The sequence below is a fragment of the Danio rerio genome, chromosome 16, assembly GCF_052040795.2.
Source record: "Danio rerio strain M-AB ecotype USA chromosome 16, GRCz13ab, whole genome shotgun sequence".
Classification (NCBI taxonomy): domain Eukaryota; kingdom Metazoa; phylum Chordata; class Actinopteri; order Cypriniformes; family Danionidae; genus Danio; species Danio rerio.
In genome coordinates, this window is record NC_141036.1 from 58,201,279 (window position 1) to 58,216,852 (window position 15,574).

The 15,574-nt window shown below is 36.8% G+C and overlaps 2 protein-coding genes across 42 annotated transcripts in view; one reads left to right on the top strand and one right to left on the bottom strand.

The window, feature by feature from the left end:
* The window catches only part of fabp10a (fatty acid binding protein 10a, liver basic), a 141,764-nt gene that overhangs the window by 64,761 nt on the left and 61,429 nt on the right, over positions 1-15,574 (top strand). The gene's annotated exons all lie outside the window — the stretch shown is intronic.
* The window catches only part of ubr5 (ubiquitin protein ligase E3 component n-recognin 5), a 107,480-nt gene that overhangs the window by 35,084 nt on the left and 56,822 nt on the right, over positions 1-15,574 (bottom strand). For 23 of the 41 annotated variants that reach the window (XM_087285284.1, XM_087285282.1, XM_087285281.1 and 20 more), the window contains 11 exons: positions 14,570-14,661; positions 13,897-14,043; positions 12,198-12,316; positions 10,719-10,845; positions 9,682-9,811; positions 9,337-9,497; positions 7,916-8,155; positions 7,551-7,674; positions 5,654-5,765; positions 2,619-2,750; positions 470-727 (listed from right to left, as the gene is read on the bottom strand). In XM_087285284.1, coding sequence (XP_087141410.1) covers positions 470-727; positions 2,619-2,750; positions 5,654-5,765; positions 7,551-7,674; positions 7,916-8,155; positions 9,337-9,497; positions 9,682-9,811; positions 10,719-10,845; positions 12,198-12,316; positions 13,897-14,043; positions 14,570-14,661 — 1,642 coding nt within the window. Of the gene's footprint in view, positions 1-469; positions 728-2,618; positions 2,751-2,961; positions 4,123-4,619; positions 5,766-7,550; positions 7,675-7,915; positions 8,156-9,336; positions 9,498-9,681; positions 9,812-10,718; positions 10,846-12,197; positions 12,317-13,896; positions 14,044-14,569; positions 14,662-15,574 lie in introns of those variants that run through there. The other 18 variants (XM_087285283.1, XM_087285275.1, XM_087285273.1 and 15 more) reach the window with 3 other exon arrangements.

Below are 15,574 nucleotides of genomic sequence, written 5' to 3' on the forward strand. Positions count from 1 at the left end.
ATCAACAAGTTTTCTCTTTGGACCACCAGGTGGCAGTCTTTGTACTATCATTTTCATCAGGGGTGCAGATTGCAAAAGTTTTATTAATATATAAAACTTTATTTATTTTATTAATAACTATAACTTTATATATAGTTTAAAAATATTTAATATTTTCCCAAGTGTATATAACTACTACTGTAAGAAAATATCAGAATTCGGCACATACTTTCTGCATTATCTTTGCTTGAACTGACCCGATCTAATCCTGTTTATATGAATTGAACCTGCTTCCGACCAGGTTTGAGCTACCAGAACTGTTGCTATGACAACAACTCTCGGATCAGTTTTGAAAAACGAAACAATCCTGGATCATGTCAAATCGTCAATAACCAAATCCAGCTAACGGAGTAATCCACCTATGAAGAACGGACCCCTTCTGGGACTTGCTGTTGTGACTTTTGCAACTTGTGTTATTCTGGACACTGACCAGCAGGAGCGGACGAGCTGGATGGGGCGCCACCTCCAGAGCGCTGGCTGGGTGTAGTGCGAACAGCCCACTGCATGGAGCGTGGGGCCTGGGCTGCACTGTTAGCATGTGCTGAGCCGGTGGTTCTCTCAAGAGGCTCGTCCAGCAGAAACGTCTCCTGATCCACATCATCACTCTGGCTGCTGCTGCTGTCCGAGTCGCTGGAGTCATTCGACTGGGAGTCGTCCTCGGAGAAGAAAGCAGGAACACTGCTGGCACCTTCAGAAAAGAGGTAGAAAATATACAGTTGAAGTCAGAACTATTAGCCCCCCTTTATTGTTTTCCCCCAATTTCTGTTTAAGGTAGGGAATATTTTTCTTAACATTTCTAAACATAGTTTTAATAACTGATTTCTTTTCTCTTTGCCATGATTACAGCACATAATATTAGACTAGATATTCTTCAAGACACTAGTATTCAGCTTAAAGTGACATTTAAAGGATTAACTAGGTTAATTAGGGTAAAGTTAGGGTAATTAGGCAAGTCATTGTATAACAGTGGTTTGTTCTGTAGACAATTCAAAACAAATATTGCTTAAGGGGGCTAATAATATTGACCTTAAAATAGCTTTAAAAAAAATTAAAAACTTTTTTTTTTAACTGCTTTTATTCTAGCCAAAATAAAAAAGCCTCTCAAGAAAAAAAAATGTACATGCATGCTTTATTTTAGGACACTTATCTGTACATAGGGTTCTTGCACCTTTTTTAAGCCAAAGTGTGGCAAATTAAATATTTAAATACTCCATAACATTATATTGGATGCTATTTGTTATAGCATATATTGTTATAGCATATATTGTTGTATATATATATATATATATATATATATATATATATATATATATATATATATATATATATATATATATATATATATATATATTCTAGAGAATAGTATTCCAAAAATAATCTATGGTGGCAAGTTTGTCCCAAGCCCAACATTAAATTACATTTATTTACTCGCCGTTTAAACGCCATTTACTCGCATCTTAAAACATCTTTCATTTTAAATTTATAATCATTTTAAAATTCCTGCATTGTGAAGCAGTAACCTAATGTCCATGCATTTGGTCTTTCCACTGCTTAATCAAAAGGTGTAGATAAAACAGCTCAGAGATTTCTTTTTAAGAAAAAGCAAAACAATAAATAATTTAAATAAAGAAATATAACTATGTATATAAATTGCATAATAAATGGCAATGGGTATACAATTAAGAAAGTTTTCCATTATATCTCAAGTTTACTATATGCAAAAACTCTGTAATTTGTTCAAATAATACACTTTTAAATAAATAAAATGAACAAAACAGTTACCAATGGTGTGTTTCGTGTTTTAAAAAAAATTTTTTTAGTATAAACATCCGAGGGCAGAACGGTGGCGCAGTGGGTAGCACGATCGCCTCAAGAAGGTTGCTGATTCGAGCCCCGGCTGGGTCAGTTAACATTTCTTTGTGGAGTTTGCATGTTCTGCCCGTGTTGGCGTGAGTTTCCTCCAGGAGCTCCGGTTTACCCCACAGCCCAAAGACATGCACTATAGAGGAATTGAATAAACCATAGTGTATGCGTGTGAATGTAAGAGTGTATGGGTGTTTTCCAGTGTTGGGTTGCAGCTGGAAGGGCATCCGCTTTATAAATACATGTGTCGGAAAAGTTGGCGGTTTATTCTGCTGTAGCGACCCCTGATTAATAAAGGGACTAAGCAGAAAAGAAAATGAATGAATGAATAAACATCCGAACAATTTTAACTTCTTAAAGTTACAAATTTAAATGTTAGGCTACAGACGACGTTTGGTGCATTTAGAGTTCTATAAGTGCTGATTAATGTACGCTGGTCCCTTTCCACATTAATAAACAAATCACTTTTTAAATACTACAGCTAAAAAATATATATATACGTTTTCTAGAGCTTCTAGTTTCACTAGTTTTACTTAATTTAAAAAACCAAGTGTGTCTAATATAAGAGCAAAAGAATCAGTGCAATGTTGATGAATTAGGTTTTTTTTTCTAAATCAATTTTAGGTTACTGTATACCCAGCAGAAATGTGGGGGAAAACAAGGGGGCCAGCACAACTAAAGTAATCACTGCAATTCTGCCAGTCAAATTACAGCACCTGCTTCAGATCCAGCAGTGGCTGCCGTCACAACACTCCTGCGGCCACTTGCATTGTCCTGGTTGCTATGGTTACTCTCACTGTCACTCTCGGTCTCAGCGGCAGCCAATAAATCCAGCTCCATGTCGCTCCCTAGAAGAAGAGGAGAAAAGATTAGCAACACTGCGACTCCTTTATAGAAAACAAAATTGTTGGCAGCAGGACAAAAGGACAACAAAACGCACCATCCTGTAAGATTATATAGCTAAAAAGCACAGCAGGAAAATCAATGACATGTAAGGATTATTTTCGTCCTCATCACTCAATATTTTTATTCTAGTTTAGTCTATTACAAAATAGTATATTCCAAACATGTCCCAAAAATTGTGCCTGATATAAAAAAAATAAAAACACATACTTTATAATTGTAATATATAATAGTAAAAATATAACGGATATTAAAACGAAATCAAATGCCAATTATTTACATACTGCATTCTGATTTGTCAAATAATGTGCATGTATGCATGGTATAGCATATACATACAAGGTAACACTGTAAAAACTAGTGGATAATTAACATGTCTAATAACAACATATTGGCCGAATTAGTATTTTTTTTTTGCTTGTTTATTTTACAGGGACAATACACTTGACATTGTTATACGAAGATAACCGATGTTGCGTACATAGGGCATATAGCATTAGGCTAATTTGCAGCCCTCGCCCCTCATTAGGCTTTACATAAAAAAAATAAAAACAATCAAGAATAAAACACAATACAGTAAACATGTGCAATATATACAGAGCCACAAACATAAAATGCAAGTCAATCTGCATAAAGAGAAATGTAAACGGGACCAACGTGAAATAATACTTAATGCTCACATTGCTGTAAAGATTTCAACTATTCTTTCAGCTTTACAGAAAAAACTGGGAGTTCTGATTGTAACTTTAAATGAACAGGCATGGCATTCAATAGATGTGAACCTTTTACAGAAAAGGGTGACTGACCCACAGCGGTTATGCATCTGCGGATTCTACAATTCCCACTTACTGTCCCTCTAGTCTTCACCCCATCACTACTGAATTTATGTATCAACTCACAGACTACTTTAGAAGCAAGACCATGTATACACTTAGGCCATACTCACTCTAGGTACAGTTGCCTCGAACCGGGCCTCGAACCCACCTCCCATCTCCCCCGACGGCCCGCACTAACACCACAAATGGACTTCGGCACGCTTACGTCATCGCTGCTGCGCTGTTCAGTGAGAAGCGCTCTCTCACTCAGCAGCACAGTAGAGATTTCTCTAGTTATATCGTTTCAGTCGTTTAAAATGCAGTGACACGCAGTCAAATATTTCGCCAAACAGTCCTTAAGGATACGGTGACACGCAGTCAGATATTTCGCCAAACAGATCCGCCACGTTTGGCGCTCATAAACAATCATAAAGCCCTCGTGCTGCAGGAATGAGGAGGTCTGCTGAAGCGGCACAGCTGACGTACAGTGAGGGGTTCTCGTCTTTAATAAACTACGGCAGTTTGCGTTCACTGAACAGTAAGAATGATTAATAAATCCATATGAAACAGTCCCTTAAAAGTCACGTTTCGCTTTCAGTTTCGGGCTTTGGCGCGTTTTGCACTCACACACAAGCGTACCGTGCCAAAGCCCAAGTGAACCGCGCTCAGGCACACCTCTTCCAACCGGGCCAGGGCCGGCCAAGTGAACCGTGCTTGAGCCCGATTCAGCGCACTCACACTTCTCAAACGATCCGGGAAACGGGCCTGGGCACGGTACGGATGGCATAGTGTGAGTAGGCCCTTAAACGTGGTTTTTAAAAACTAAAACTTTAAATGATTTTTTTTAAGAATTTGACAATGGTGCCATCTTATTGGTTTCTGATCCATTACTTTTAAAGTTTGTTTGTAAAGAGACATTACAGGCTTAACAACTGACTGGGTTGCTTGATGCCAGATTATTGCACAATAAGACATACGTGATAATATCATAGCATGCACAAACATTTGCGCTGCTTTAAGAGATATATATGGTCATATCATATGATTTAAATGTGTCTTTATAGTCTTGGACATTTTCTTAATATGGGCATCAAACTAAAGCTATAAAGTACATTTTCTGTATGACCTTATTCTACATGCCCAATCCAACCCAATACCTAAATTTAAAGGGATAGTTGACTCAAAAAATTCCATTGACTCAGTTTCCACTTGTTCTACACCCGTTTTTTGTCTAATGAAGAATTTTCCATAGCATACAAAAACCCATAGTATTTTTCTACTTTGAAAGGTTTTCTACTATCAGTGGCCACTGTTTTCTACAAAACATCTTCTTTTAAATACTTAATCTGGAATAATTAAAGGAGAGTACATTCATTTCATTTCTGCATGAACTACCTCTTTGAAATAACCTCTTTATCTAACTAACTATTAATAAAGAGTCAATTGAGGCGAATGGAGGACTGAGGGTAAAGACAGAGTTCATGGTTTGTTAACATCAAGAATTGAACTTAAAAATAAGGTGTGATTGAATAGAAAAAATGTATGCTGTTTGATATTCCCTAAACATTACGATTATTATGAAATAATGTTGGTGGGGTGACACAGTGGCTCAGTGGTTAGCACTGTTGCCTCACAGTAAGAAGGTCGCTGGTTCGAGTCCCGGCTGGGTCAGTTGGCGTTTCTGTGTGGAGTTTGTATGTTCTCCCCGTGTTGGCGTGGGTTTCCTCCGGGTGCTCCGGTTTCCCTCACAGTCCAAACACATGCGCTATAGGGGAATTGAATAAACTACATTGGTCGTAGTGTATGAGTGTGTGTGTATGAGTGTGTATGGATGTTTCCCAGTGATGCATTGTGGCTGAAGGGCATTTGTGTAAAACATATGCTAGATAAGATGGCGGTTCTTTCCTCTGTGGCAACCCCTGATGAATAAAGAGACTAAACCGAAGGAAAATGAATGAATGACAATAATGTTGGTCCATTAAATGAAAGAGATATTTTCAACCTCTTTATTAATAACCGATGGTGTGTTTTACCATCCTCATCGTGCTCGTCATGCTGTCCTTCAGCCTCTGCGTTCTCCTCTCCCTGCTCCTCCTGGTCATCATGGTGATCCTCCTCACCTGCAACACCCTCCACCACCTCCACCTGTACAGGTAAACATTCCAGGTAGCAATTCAAATCAATACTGACCAGGGATGGAACTCTTTGATCAACTCACAATTGGATTTGATGTACAATTTTGATTTTAATTACACTTGATTTTCAGTTTTTTTTTTTTTTTTTTTTTTTTACAAAATATTATGTACAATGTACAAGAACTATATACATATTTATATCATTTACAATAAATGAAAAGGTGTCCTTTTATTTAGGGTAGGAATCCTAAAAGTAATTTCAATACTTTAAGACCTTCTCAGGATATTTTAAGACATCATCACCACTTCAAGTTCTAATCAGTATCCAACCATTCACTTAATAAACAGTTGTTAATAACAGTTGTTAATAGGTGTGAACCTACACTGGTCTCACGGTTCGGTAACGATTATCATGCCATCGATTAAATTCAATTCGATATCTCGGTGCATTGACGATGCTTTCTATACACAATTTTATATTTTGATTCACAGCACAAGAATTCTTGTCTTAATGTATTAATATACTTATATATTATTTGTAACACAATTTTGTCCTTTAAAACAAGCAGTCAGATATATGAACTGCACCTTTAAAAAATCAACTACATGCACAAAACAACATGAGTATTTATAGCAAATAAACAAATGTAAATATTATCTCGCTCTCTTTCTGAGTGAGTTCTTATGCCCCTATGATTGGTCACACGCTCAACAGAAAGGGCTGCGAATGGCTCTAACGCTCTGGCGCTGTTCACAGATGAGTGACGCTGATAAATAGGAGTGGTGATCACAGCTTGTCCATGATAAAAGCGGAGGAGAAATCTCGCTCTCCAGACAGAAACAAAGCTTGAAAGAATAAATTACGCGGCTGTTTTCAGCGACAGGCTTCAGCCACTGTTTAAACTCATCTTTCTCCAAACAGGAGTATGCAAACTTACATTCTTCCATTTTGCCGTCTGATTCGCTCTATAGTTTCACTACATGTGGAGAGCGTCACATCACCTTCCAGCGTTTGTCGCAAATTACGAGGCATTACCTGGATCCAGGAGCTTGGCCAGATGCGCCCGGCCCGAACCAATCACGTGGATCGAGCACACCGTTGCTAATATTAGGAGGAAAAGTTTCTGCTTTTTTTTTTTTTTGAGTCAAACACTGTGGACAACGCTTGAACAAAATTTAAGATCTCGTAAAATGTGATGAAGACTTTTTAATACCTTTTAAGGGCCTTAATTTTCTCATAATCAATTTATTAACTTTTAATACTTCAGACCCCCTGTTATAGGGCTATTAATGCATTTTTCTATGTGAAATTGAAATATTAAAACAGACCTTAAAGTCAAATCAGGCAAATAAAAGACATGTCTTCATATAAACATGTCATGGCTTTGCTTGTGCTTTTTCCATTTAAAATATAAGGAAACACTAATAAGCCTCATACATGCTGCTTTCATAAGTTGAAGCAAAAAACGTATGGCCTGACCTAACTCGGTGAAACTAGAGTCCTATTACATAAAATAAGAAGCAGAAACACTATTTTAATATATGTATCGTACAAAGGCTTTTTAAAGACAGTCAGTTCCGTTCAGAAATTCATACTCTTACAGGATATCAATATGCATGACATCAACCACTTTGAATAGTATAATATTATTAATATATTATTATTAGTATCATTACAACCCTACTACTGTCACACTGATGTAATCTATCCTAAGCAGGACTAAATGTGCAGATTAAAAGGACAGAGTCTAATATCATGAATGGTTCTTTAAAGTGTTGAAATAGTTGTTAATACCTCTTCTACGTCAGCAGACACGATATCATCCTGCTCCTCGTCCCGTCCGCGGGCTGTCTGAGACTGGCTGCTGCGGCGGGGCTGCGGGTTCCTGATGATGTATGAAGAGGCAGACTGACTGGAGCTAAAAGAAAACATTTCAACTCAGATTCAGATGCACACTAAATCATTTTGTGATATCCTTTTCATACTATCAATATTTCGAAGGCATCTAGATTGATTGCAGAGAGAATAGAAATGCCTTTTGAAAGTCTAAGAAATAATTCATGAATGCTATACATCGATTTCTGCACTGTCTGGACAGCAGGAAGCTTCAAATGAATCGTGGTGTTATCAGGTTTGGGTTTGACTAAAGCGTCTCTCACCTGCTGGACTGGTCCGGGGAGGGTCGAGGTGGCAGAGGCTCCACAGAGAAGAGCTCCTCACTGCCCTGCACTGCATCAATGCTGGTACTGGCCAGAGTGAAGGGAGCTGTTGGCCGAGCGATGCCCATACGCACCGGCACGATCAGAGACTCGGCCACATTGCAGAGCTCCTCCACTGCGTACGGCAACAGTGCCTGGAACACACGCCTGCACTTCCCAATAGGCTGAGGGATGAAGTTGCTAAAGAAAATAAGAGGTTTTACAGGGTTTTTACAAGTCAACATAAATTTTTGTAGCATAAAGCAACAATCAGTGATCCCACTTTATGCAAAACGTCAAACTCCCTGACTTTTTCCTGATTTTCACTGACAAAAATGAAAAATTTCCATGAACTAGGCACCTTAGCTTTAACAGTAGCATGGAAATTAATAATAATAATAATAATTAGATTTATTTAGCGTTTATCTAAATATTCAAAGCACTTTACAGGTTTTGGGGGAATCTAGTCATCTTATGCTTTTTGATAGGGCTGCACGATATTGGAAAAATTAGACGTTGCAATATTTTTTTCTGCAATATTTATTGCGATATGAATCTAATTTAATCAGATGACTTGAATAGCTAAATTTGGAAAGTACTCCTAATATTATATTGCTTGGGATGATTTTTTTAGGCGAGTTAAATAGTTTTTTTTTTTTTGGTGAGTCTAACTGTTTTCGAGTATAAGATGAATGATCAAATCTTGTACAGAAATTATTTAAATGCACTTGAAATCCTTCAGTCATAGGCCTAAAAAAAACAAAGCAAACAAGCACTCTTAAGGTTAAACTTCACAATTACTCAACAATATAGTTCTTGGACAGCTATAATTCCACTCAAATTTCCTGAGGGATGAATAAACTGAAGCTGAACTTGACATTGCAGATCCTGAAATGTGACTATTGCGAATGATCCCATTGCAATATCAACGCTGAAGCCATATATCGTGCAGCCCTACTTGTAAATATTCAGAATAACAATGTTTTAATATATTTGGTTAGACTAACCATAACAACAGGCAAAACGTGAATTAAAATAAAATCCATTGACAATTAGAAAGGAACATTTAACGGCAGGGGAAATTACAATTCTGTTTTTAAATACTGCATTGTTTATCATTCTGCTATATCAAAATAAACAAAAAAATTATTTTTAAATAATGTCAAAAAATGTCAAATAAAAAAAAATTCTAACAAAAACCCATGATATTTCATGTCCTGAAAAAATATACATAAAACTCCCTGACTTTCAATGTCTGGAATTAAACCTTTAAACCCCGATCCTTTCATATTTAGCCTTTTTAGTCAATATTTTACAAAACCTTTTCTATTCTCAACCCCTTCACTGACTACAAAAGAATAAGCACAGTAAATCAGTCATACTTCTTTTTCTTGGAAGATGCCATCTCCACGCTGAGGATGACAAACACTCTGGCCACAGAGCGCAAGAACCTCCGTGTGACATTGATGGCCTCTTCCCGCCGGCCAGGGGTGTATTTATTCTGCAGCTCCTTCACCAGGGTCCCTAACAGTGTGTCAATGAACTAGAGAACAAAAAGAGAAATGCAGATATATTATATACACCCAATAATGCATTATTTTTCGAGTAATTCAACAGTCCATCGTGATTTATTCATTACATATTTTAGAGAAGTCTAATTATAAAAACTGCATTTTATATGACATTTCTATACTTGGATGGCTCAAGTGCAGTTTTCTTTAACTCACAGTGATGTCTGGTGCACACTTGACAATAAGGCAGTGTGTGAAACAGTCCAGTCTGATGGTGCCACTCTGCTGGTTGAGGTACATCTGCTCCTCCGGTAAAAGGTGAGCGATTCTGCTGCTAGCGCTTAACCTGGAAAGATATGACATGCAAAAATCACTTTTATAAGGGGTTTAAACACAGTTGTGTTGTAGCGGTGTGTGAATATAACCAGCATCTCATGGTAAAAATGTATTAATTTTATTGTTTATAATCAGACTTGAGAAACACTTTGATTGACATTCTCCCTTTGTACGAGTCATCAGAGGGGGAAAGCCCCGCCCACTAGTCCCCCTCTCTTATTAGCATAGGACGTTAGTCTTGTTTTTGAATCTGCCACTATGCTGACTCGCATGCATATGTAGCTCCACCCTCTTTTGAAAAGAGCCCAATCTCATTTGAATTTAAAGCAACAGTAACCAAAAAGCCACAATTAGGATCAAAGCCTAAAAAGGTCAGTTTCACAAAGTTAGACTTCACATAACAAACTCTAGAGACATCAGAGACTTCTTTAACCTCTTGGAAAAAAGGCATTATAGGTTCCTTTTAATATGCTGTATGTTTATCCGCTTGTTAAGTGGTGACGTGTTTGTGACTTATGTAATACTGTTTCCGGGTCCAAGACGCCATTCATTCGAGTGGAGAAATCATTCGTTTATGATCACGTTTTATTCCTATCACACATTAAAGTTAATTGTATATAAATTCATAGTGTACACAACAATCTCTGGGCTTGCTGCATAACAAATACCAAAACTTTAACAAATTATAAAAAAATTTATTACTTTCTGGCCATCAGATATTAGGCATGGACATATATACTGCGATCGTGATTTTTGAAAGTATTAAATCGCTTTGTAAACGTTTTTTTATTACCTTTTCATGAGTCTCCTCATTCAGTTGAATAGAGCGCTTGGACCCGGAAGCCGCTTCGCGTGACGTCACACTTAACAAGCGGATGATGAAATTATCATGTGGCCATATTTAATGTTCAACTTACGGGTCTTTATTTTCCTGAGAGCCGAACATTATCATTGACTTCAGTGCGTTCCAGTCCTGCAACACTCGCTCCAGAGCCAGCTGAGCAAAGCGTGGAGGTTCCAGGTCATGATCTGGCATATCAGAGTCTGAGAGAAAAACAGAGACATGTTGATGATCAGCAAAACAGCAAACCTTCGTGTATGAGTGGGTGCATCCATTTGCATCTTTTTGGCTTGAGACTTCCGGTCTCGTTCACTTCAGTTAATTTTTAGGCATTAAAAACAGCTTGTTTTGCTGCTTGATGTTGCAAACTGATATTTTTTTATTATATTATTGTACTATGTATGTAAAGTCATTCAAACACTTGCTTGTAGAGCAAGACCGTTTCCGTAGACCGTTTTCTGCTGCTTATTATTCCTAGTCATTTCTCCGATATGGCAACTGAATCAGAAGCTCTAAAGCTATCGCAAAAACGAGCGCACTTCCGCATTTAAGAATAAGGTCAAATGAAACCTAAGACAGATTTACAAGCAATAAAATTCTCAAACTTATTCAATTTTAGGTAGTGCATAGAGGGGTTTTTTCATCGCATCTGTGTAACCTTAGTAAAACTTGAAAAGTTTTGAAATCAAAAGTTTTAAAGTTTAAAGCTTTTAAAAGTTATAAAAAAGTTTTCAAAACTTTAAATATTTGTTGGCGGAAACAACAACAACAATAAAAATCAAAACAGCGAAGTGTGTCCGTTTCTTCAGAAAAAAACTACTATTTCAAAAACACATTATTTTAATTAACAATTTACATAATTTACTGCTGGCTTATTACCTGCTCATTATTAAGATATAACAGACAATTAAAATAAAATGTGACCAATAATTAATTTTCTGATTTATATATGGCTTAACACTAAGGATTTCTTTAATGGCTAAAAAAAAGTACTTGCCCTTTCAAAAAACTAATTTTAATGAGTTATTTCTTGGACACATTTTAAATAGTGTGTCGAAACAAGCAGAGCCTAGTTGTATACATACATTTCTTTAAAAAGAAAATCATTAAAAACAATGTATGCACAACAGAAAGTTATATTATTAGTTATGAATAGAGTTTTGCTAAAAGTTTAATTTAGATGTGTTGTTGGTGATAGCATGTGTGTTGGATTGATTGTGATGCTTTTCATAAAGGAAAGTTAAGACCAGTTAAAAAAAGATCTACAAGACAATATTTCAGTGAATTTAAGACTTTGTGAGGCCTAAATAGTATTATTTTTATTATTTAAAACATTAAGACCTTGCAAATACCTTGTCATTAAATAAACTTCCCCTGCCTTTTGAATAAATCCTTTTCTTTGATTGGTATTTACACGTAAGAGGGCAGAATCAACCTGTCAATCGCATGAGATCCACTAACAGCAAACACAATCTGATTAATTCACCATGTGCAAAATCATATAAATATTTAATTCATTTTCCCTCAGATGCGTCATAAAATGTCCATAAAGCACCTTCAGCACTGGCAGCTTTCCGGTTCCTGTCCTCTCGAATGCGAGGAGGTCGATACTGACAGTGTTCGACACTCTGCCTTGCAACAGTCTGCACCAGAAACAGCAGGATGTGCTCTCCCCTATCAGACACAAACAAATGAGAGAAAGAGTTCAAAATGAAGAATTCCGATATTTGATATCTTCCAAAAGACTTCACAAAATGATCTAACAACAAAAAGTTGGGGTCGAACTTATTAATGTGCTGTATGAATTGACATAGTGGTTGAAGAAGTTATTGCAGTCTAAATTCAAAATACAGATTTTTTTTTTTTCCAAACACAGGTTGCAAGATTGTGGACACCAATAGAAGCACGTCAAAAGCAAAATTAAGTATTCACATAAGTAGATTACATGCGTAGTTAGTGCAAAAACGTAAACACAGGCACATTTCAGCACAAATAAAGTAAAATACACAACGCATATGGCACAAACGCACTAATTTAAATAACTGAATTCAAGCTAAACGCATCCGGTGAGTGAGCTAGAGTGAGTTTGGTGTGAAACCAAAACTACACTGATAACTGGTCAGCTAATGTTTGCATGTGTAATGTTTTTATCATCTCCTAAATAAAAATAAAAACACCCTATGTGGATTTTATAACTCTTTTACTTTAATTATAGTGTCTCATTTCAAAGGCTGGTGCTGCTTACTCCAGACGTTTTTGGCTGTGTCCGAACATTGAGGGATGGCTGAAGTAACATAAATTGTTTTCTATAGGATCAAATTCCCGCCTAAAGTATTGTAGGTAGAAAAATAATGAGCATAAATAAATTTTTTAAAAACTCACATCGCATGTAATATTATAACGTGCAAAAGCAAAAAACTAAATGCAGAATAAGAAACAACAAGGTCGCTTATCTAAATAGTAGCATGAATCAAAAAAGGAAACGCATTTAAACAACAAACATTACTGTAACATTAGACACCCGTCTGTGATCGCAGGGTCGATCTACTGGCTGTTGCATAATACAGTATATATGGAATATGTTTTATATGTATAAGGAATATTTATATGAATCCCCTGTGGCCACAAGTGTCCATATTATCTGAAACTACTGGAGAAAAATGTTTCCCCACTGCCACACTGAGCAGCCGCAAGCTGCATTGGAGTGACGTCAACTCCCCTTCGTCTGATTGGCTAGAGCAGCAGCTGTCAATCTTGACTAGTGGACCAATGATGACGCTGAAGACAAATATGAGCGGAAAAACTGATTTTGTCTGAACACGGTTATAATTTTTGATCCACGCTTATCATCTTTCAGCACACAATCTCGCTGTTTCTTATTCTGCTTTAAGTTTTCAGTTTTGCACATTACAATTTTACGTGCAAGGGTTTGATTTACGCTCATAATATTTATATCCGCAACTGCAATACATTAGATCTCATAATTTCCTATCAACTGGCAAGACGGAGTGCTGAAATATAATTGGTTTAATTGGCAGTGGGCGGAGTTACACAGATCAAAACAAAGACAGACTTTCAGACAGGAAATGCACAAATTCAAAGGAGAATAACTGACTGTAGCATTGCTTTTACAATTAACAAATGTGTTCACTTGTGTGTCATCAATCTCTACAAACATATTATGGTATTTTTATGCTTTAGAGGAGTTAAAAACCTACATACAGCACCTTTAAAGGTCTCTATAGTTCTCAAACCTGCTGTTAGGAGTGGTCACTAGATTAGTGGTGGTCAGCAGCCTGTAGAGCAGATCCAGACGTGCCGCTTTCTGGCCTGCGATGAGAGTCTTGCATTTGCACTTCTCCCAGCAGTCACAGTAAGCTGTTGGTGACGTCCTCTTCAGTCTGGAGAAGAAACAAGAGCATGTGAATTACTGCTTTAAAATCTAGTGAACTGCTAAATCTAGTAGCTTTGGTATCCTTTAACTTGGCAGACACTAATTAGATTGTTTAAATTAAAGTGCTCAATAACTAAAATTAAAACCTATTACCTGGAGACATTACTTTATAAAAAAAAATGACACAAAAACATAAAAACAAATATAATCAGACTAAATAAAATATGAACAAAATACTAAAGCATTTTGAATTGCTTTTTTTTATTAGTTTTAAAGTAAATTGTCATATGACTTATGAGTTTTGTTAACTTTAGTTCGTCAACCTAAACTAAGCTTAAGGAATTCAACTTTTCTACATTTTAAATTTAATTTCTATAATTATTTTCACTATATATATTTATTTCTATTTAATTAAATTTTTTTGTTCTAGAAAACAACTACGATGTTCACAATACATCCCCTTCAAGAAAGATACCGGTGGAGTTCATGTAAATAAATTGTTGGTTTATAAGGAATTATGGCTGATCACTCACTTGCAGTCGTGCCCCTTGTGACAGACTCTAGCACATTCAGTGCAGCAGCACAGCGACTCCAGCAGGCCACAAGTTCTGCACTCAAAGATGTCCTGCAAATAGACAAGTTCAGTTTTAGTCATACAAAATGGTTCTGACGCACTCCAAAGTGATATTTTCTTATCATATTATTTTAATGCATTAAGAAACACTGGTCCACAGACTTTACTACAGTAGGGGTAGACTTTCCAAGATACACACAAATGTAAGTGACACATGTGAGCGAAGCCATTATCCTAAAGCAGGGGTGTCAAACTCAATCCCTGGAGGGCCAAAGCCCTGCACAGTTTAGTTCCAACCCTGCTCCAACACACTTACCTGTAGGTTTCAAACAAGCCTGAAGGACTCAATTAGTTTGATCAGGTTTGAGTTTGACACCTGTGTGCTAAAGCATATTTGGCTAAGATGTTTTAAGCATGCCCTAGACCAGGGATGTCAAACTCAATTCCTGGAGGGCCGCAGCCCTGCACAGTTTAGTTCCAACCCTAATTAAACACACCTGATCAAACTAATTGAGTCCTTCAGGCTTGTTTGAAACTCACAGATAAGTGTGTTGGAGCAGGGTTGAAACTAAACTGTGCAGGACTGCGGTCCTCCAGGAATTGAGTTTGACATCCATACCCTAGACTGTTTGATTATTGCAAAACTATATTTAATATTCTGTCCGAAGCATATAATAAAGATATTAGGCCCAGCTTTAAATGTTGGTTTATAAGGAATTATGGCAGATCACTATTTCTGGAGTACTTTAACAAGGTACAGTCACGTCTAATAATTATCAATACACTTATGCCTTCGCATGTCTTATGGTTTGAGAAGAATATTGCTTGATTGGAAATCAAGTAAATCACACTGGTTTAGTTCACACTGGTTTAGTGATATGATGCTGTTTTTAAGATTGGAGAAAATTAAATACTCTTAGAGGATCTACTAAACGTTTTTATACAGTATGCAATCCAATCATCT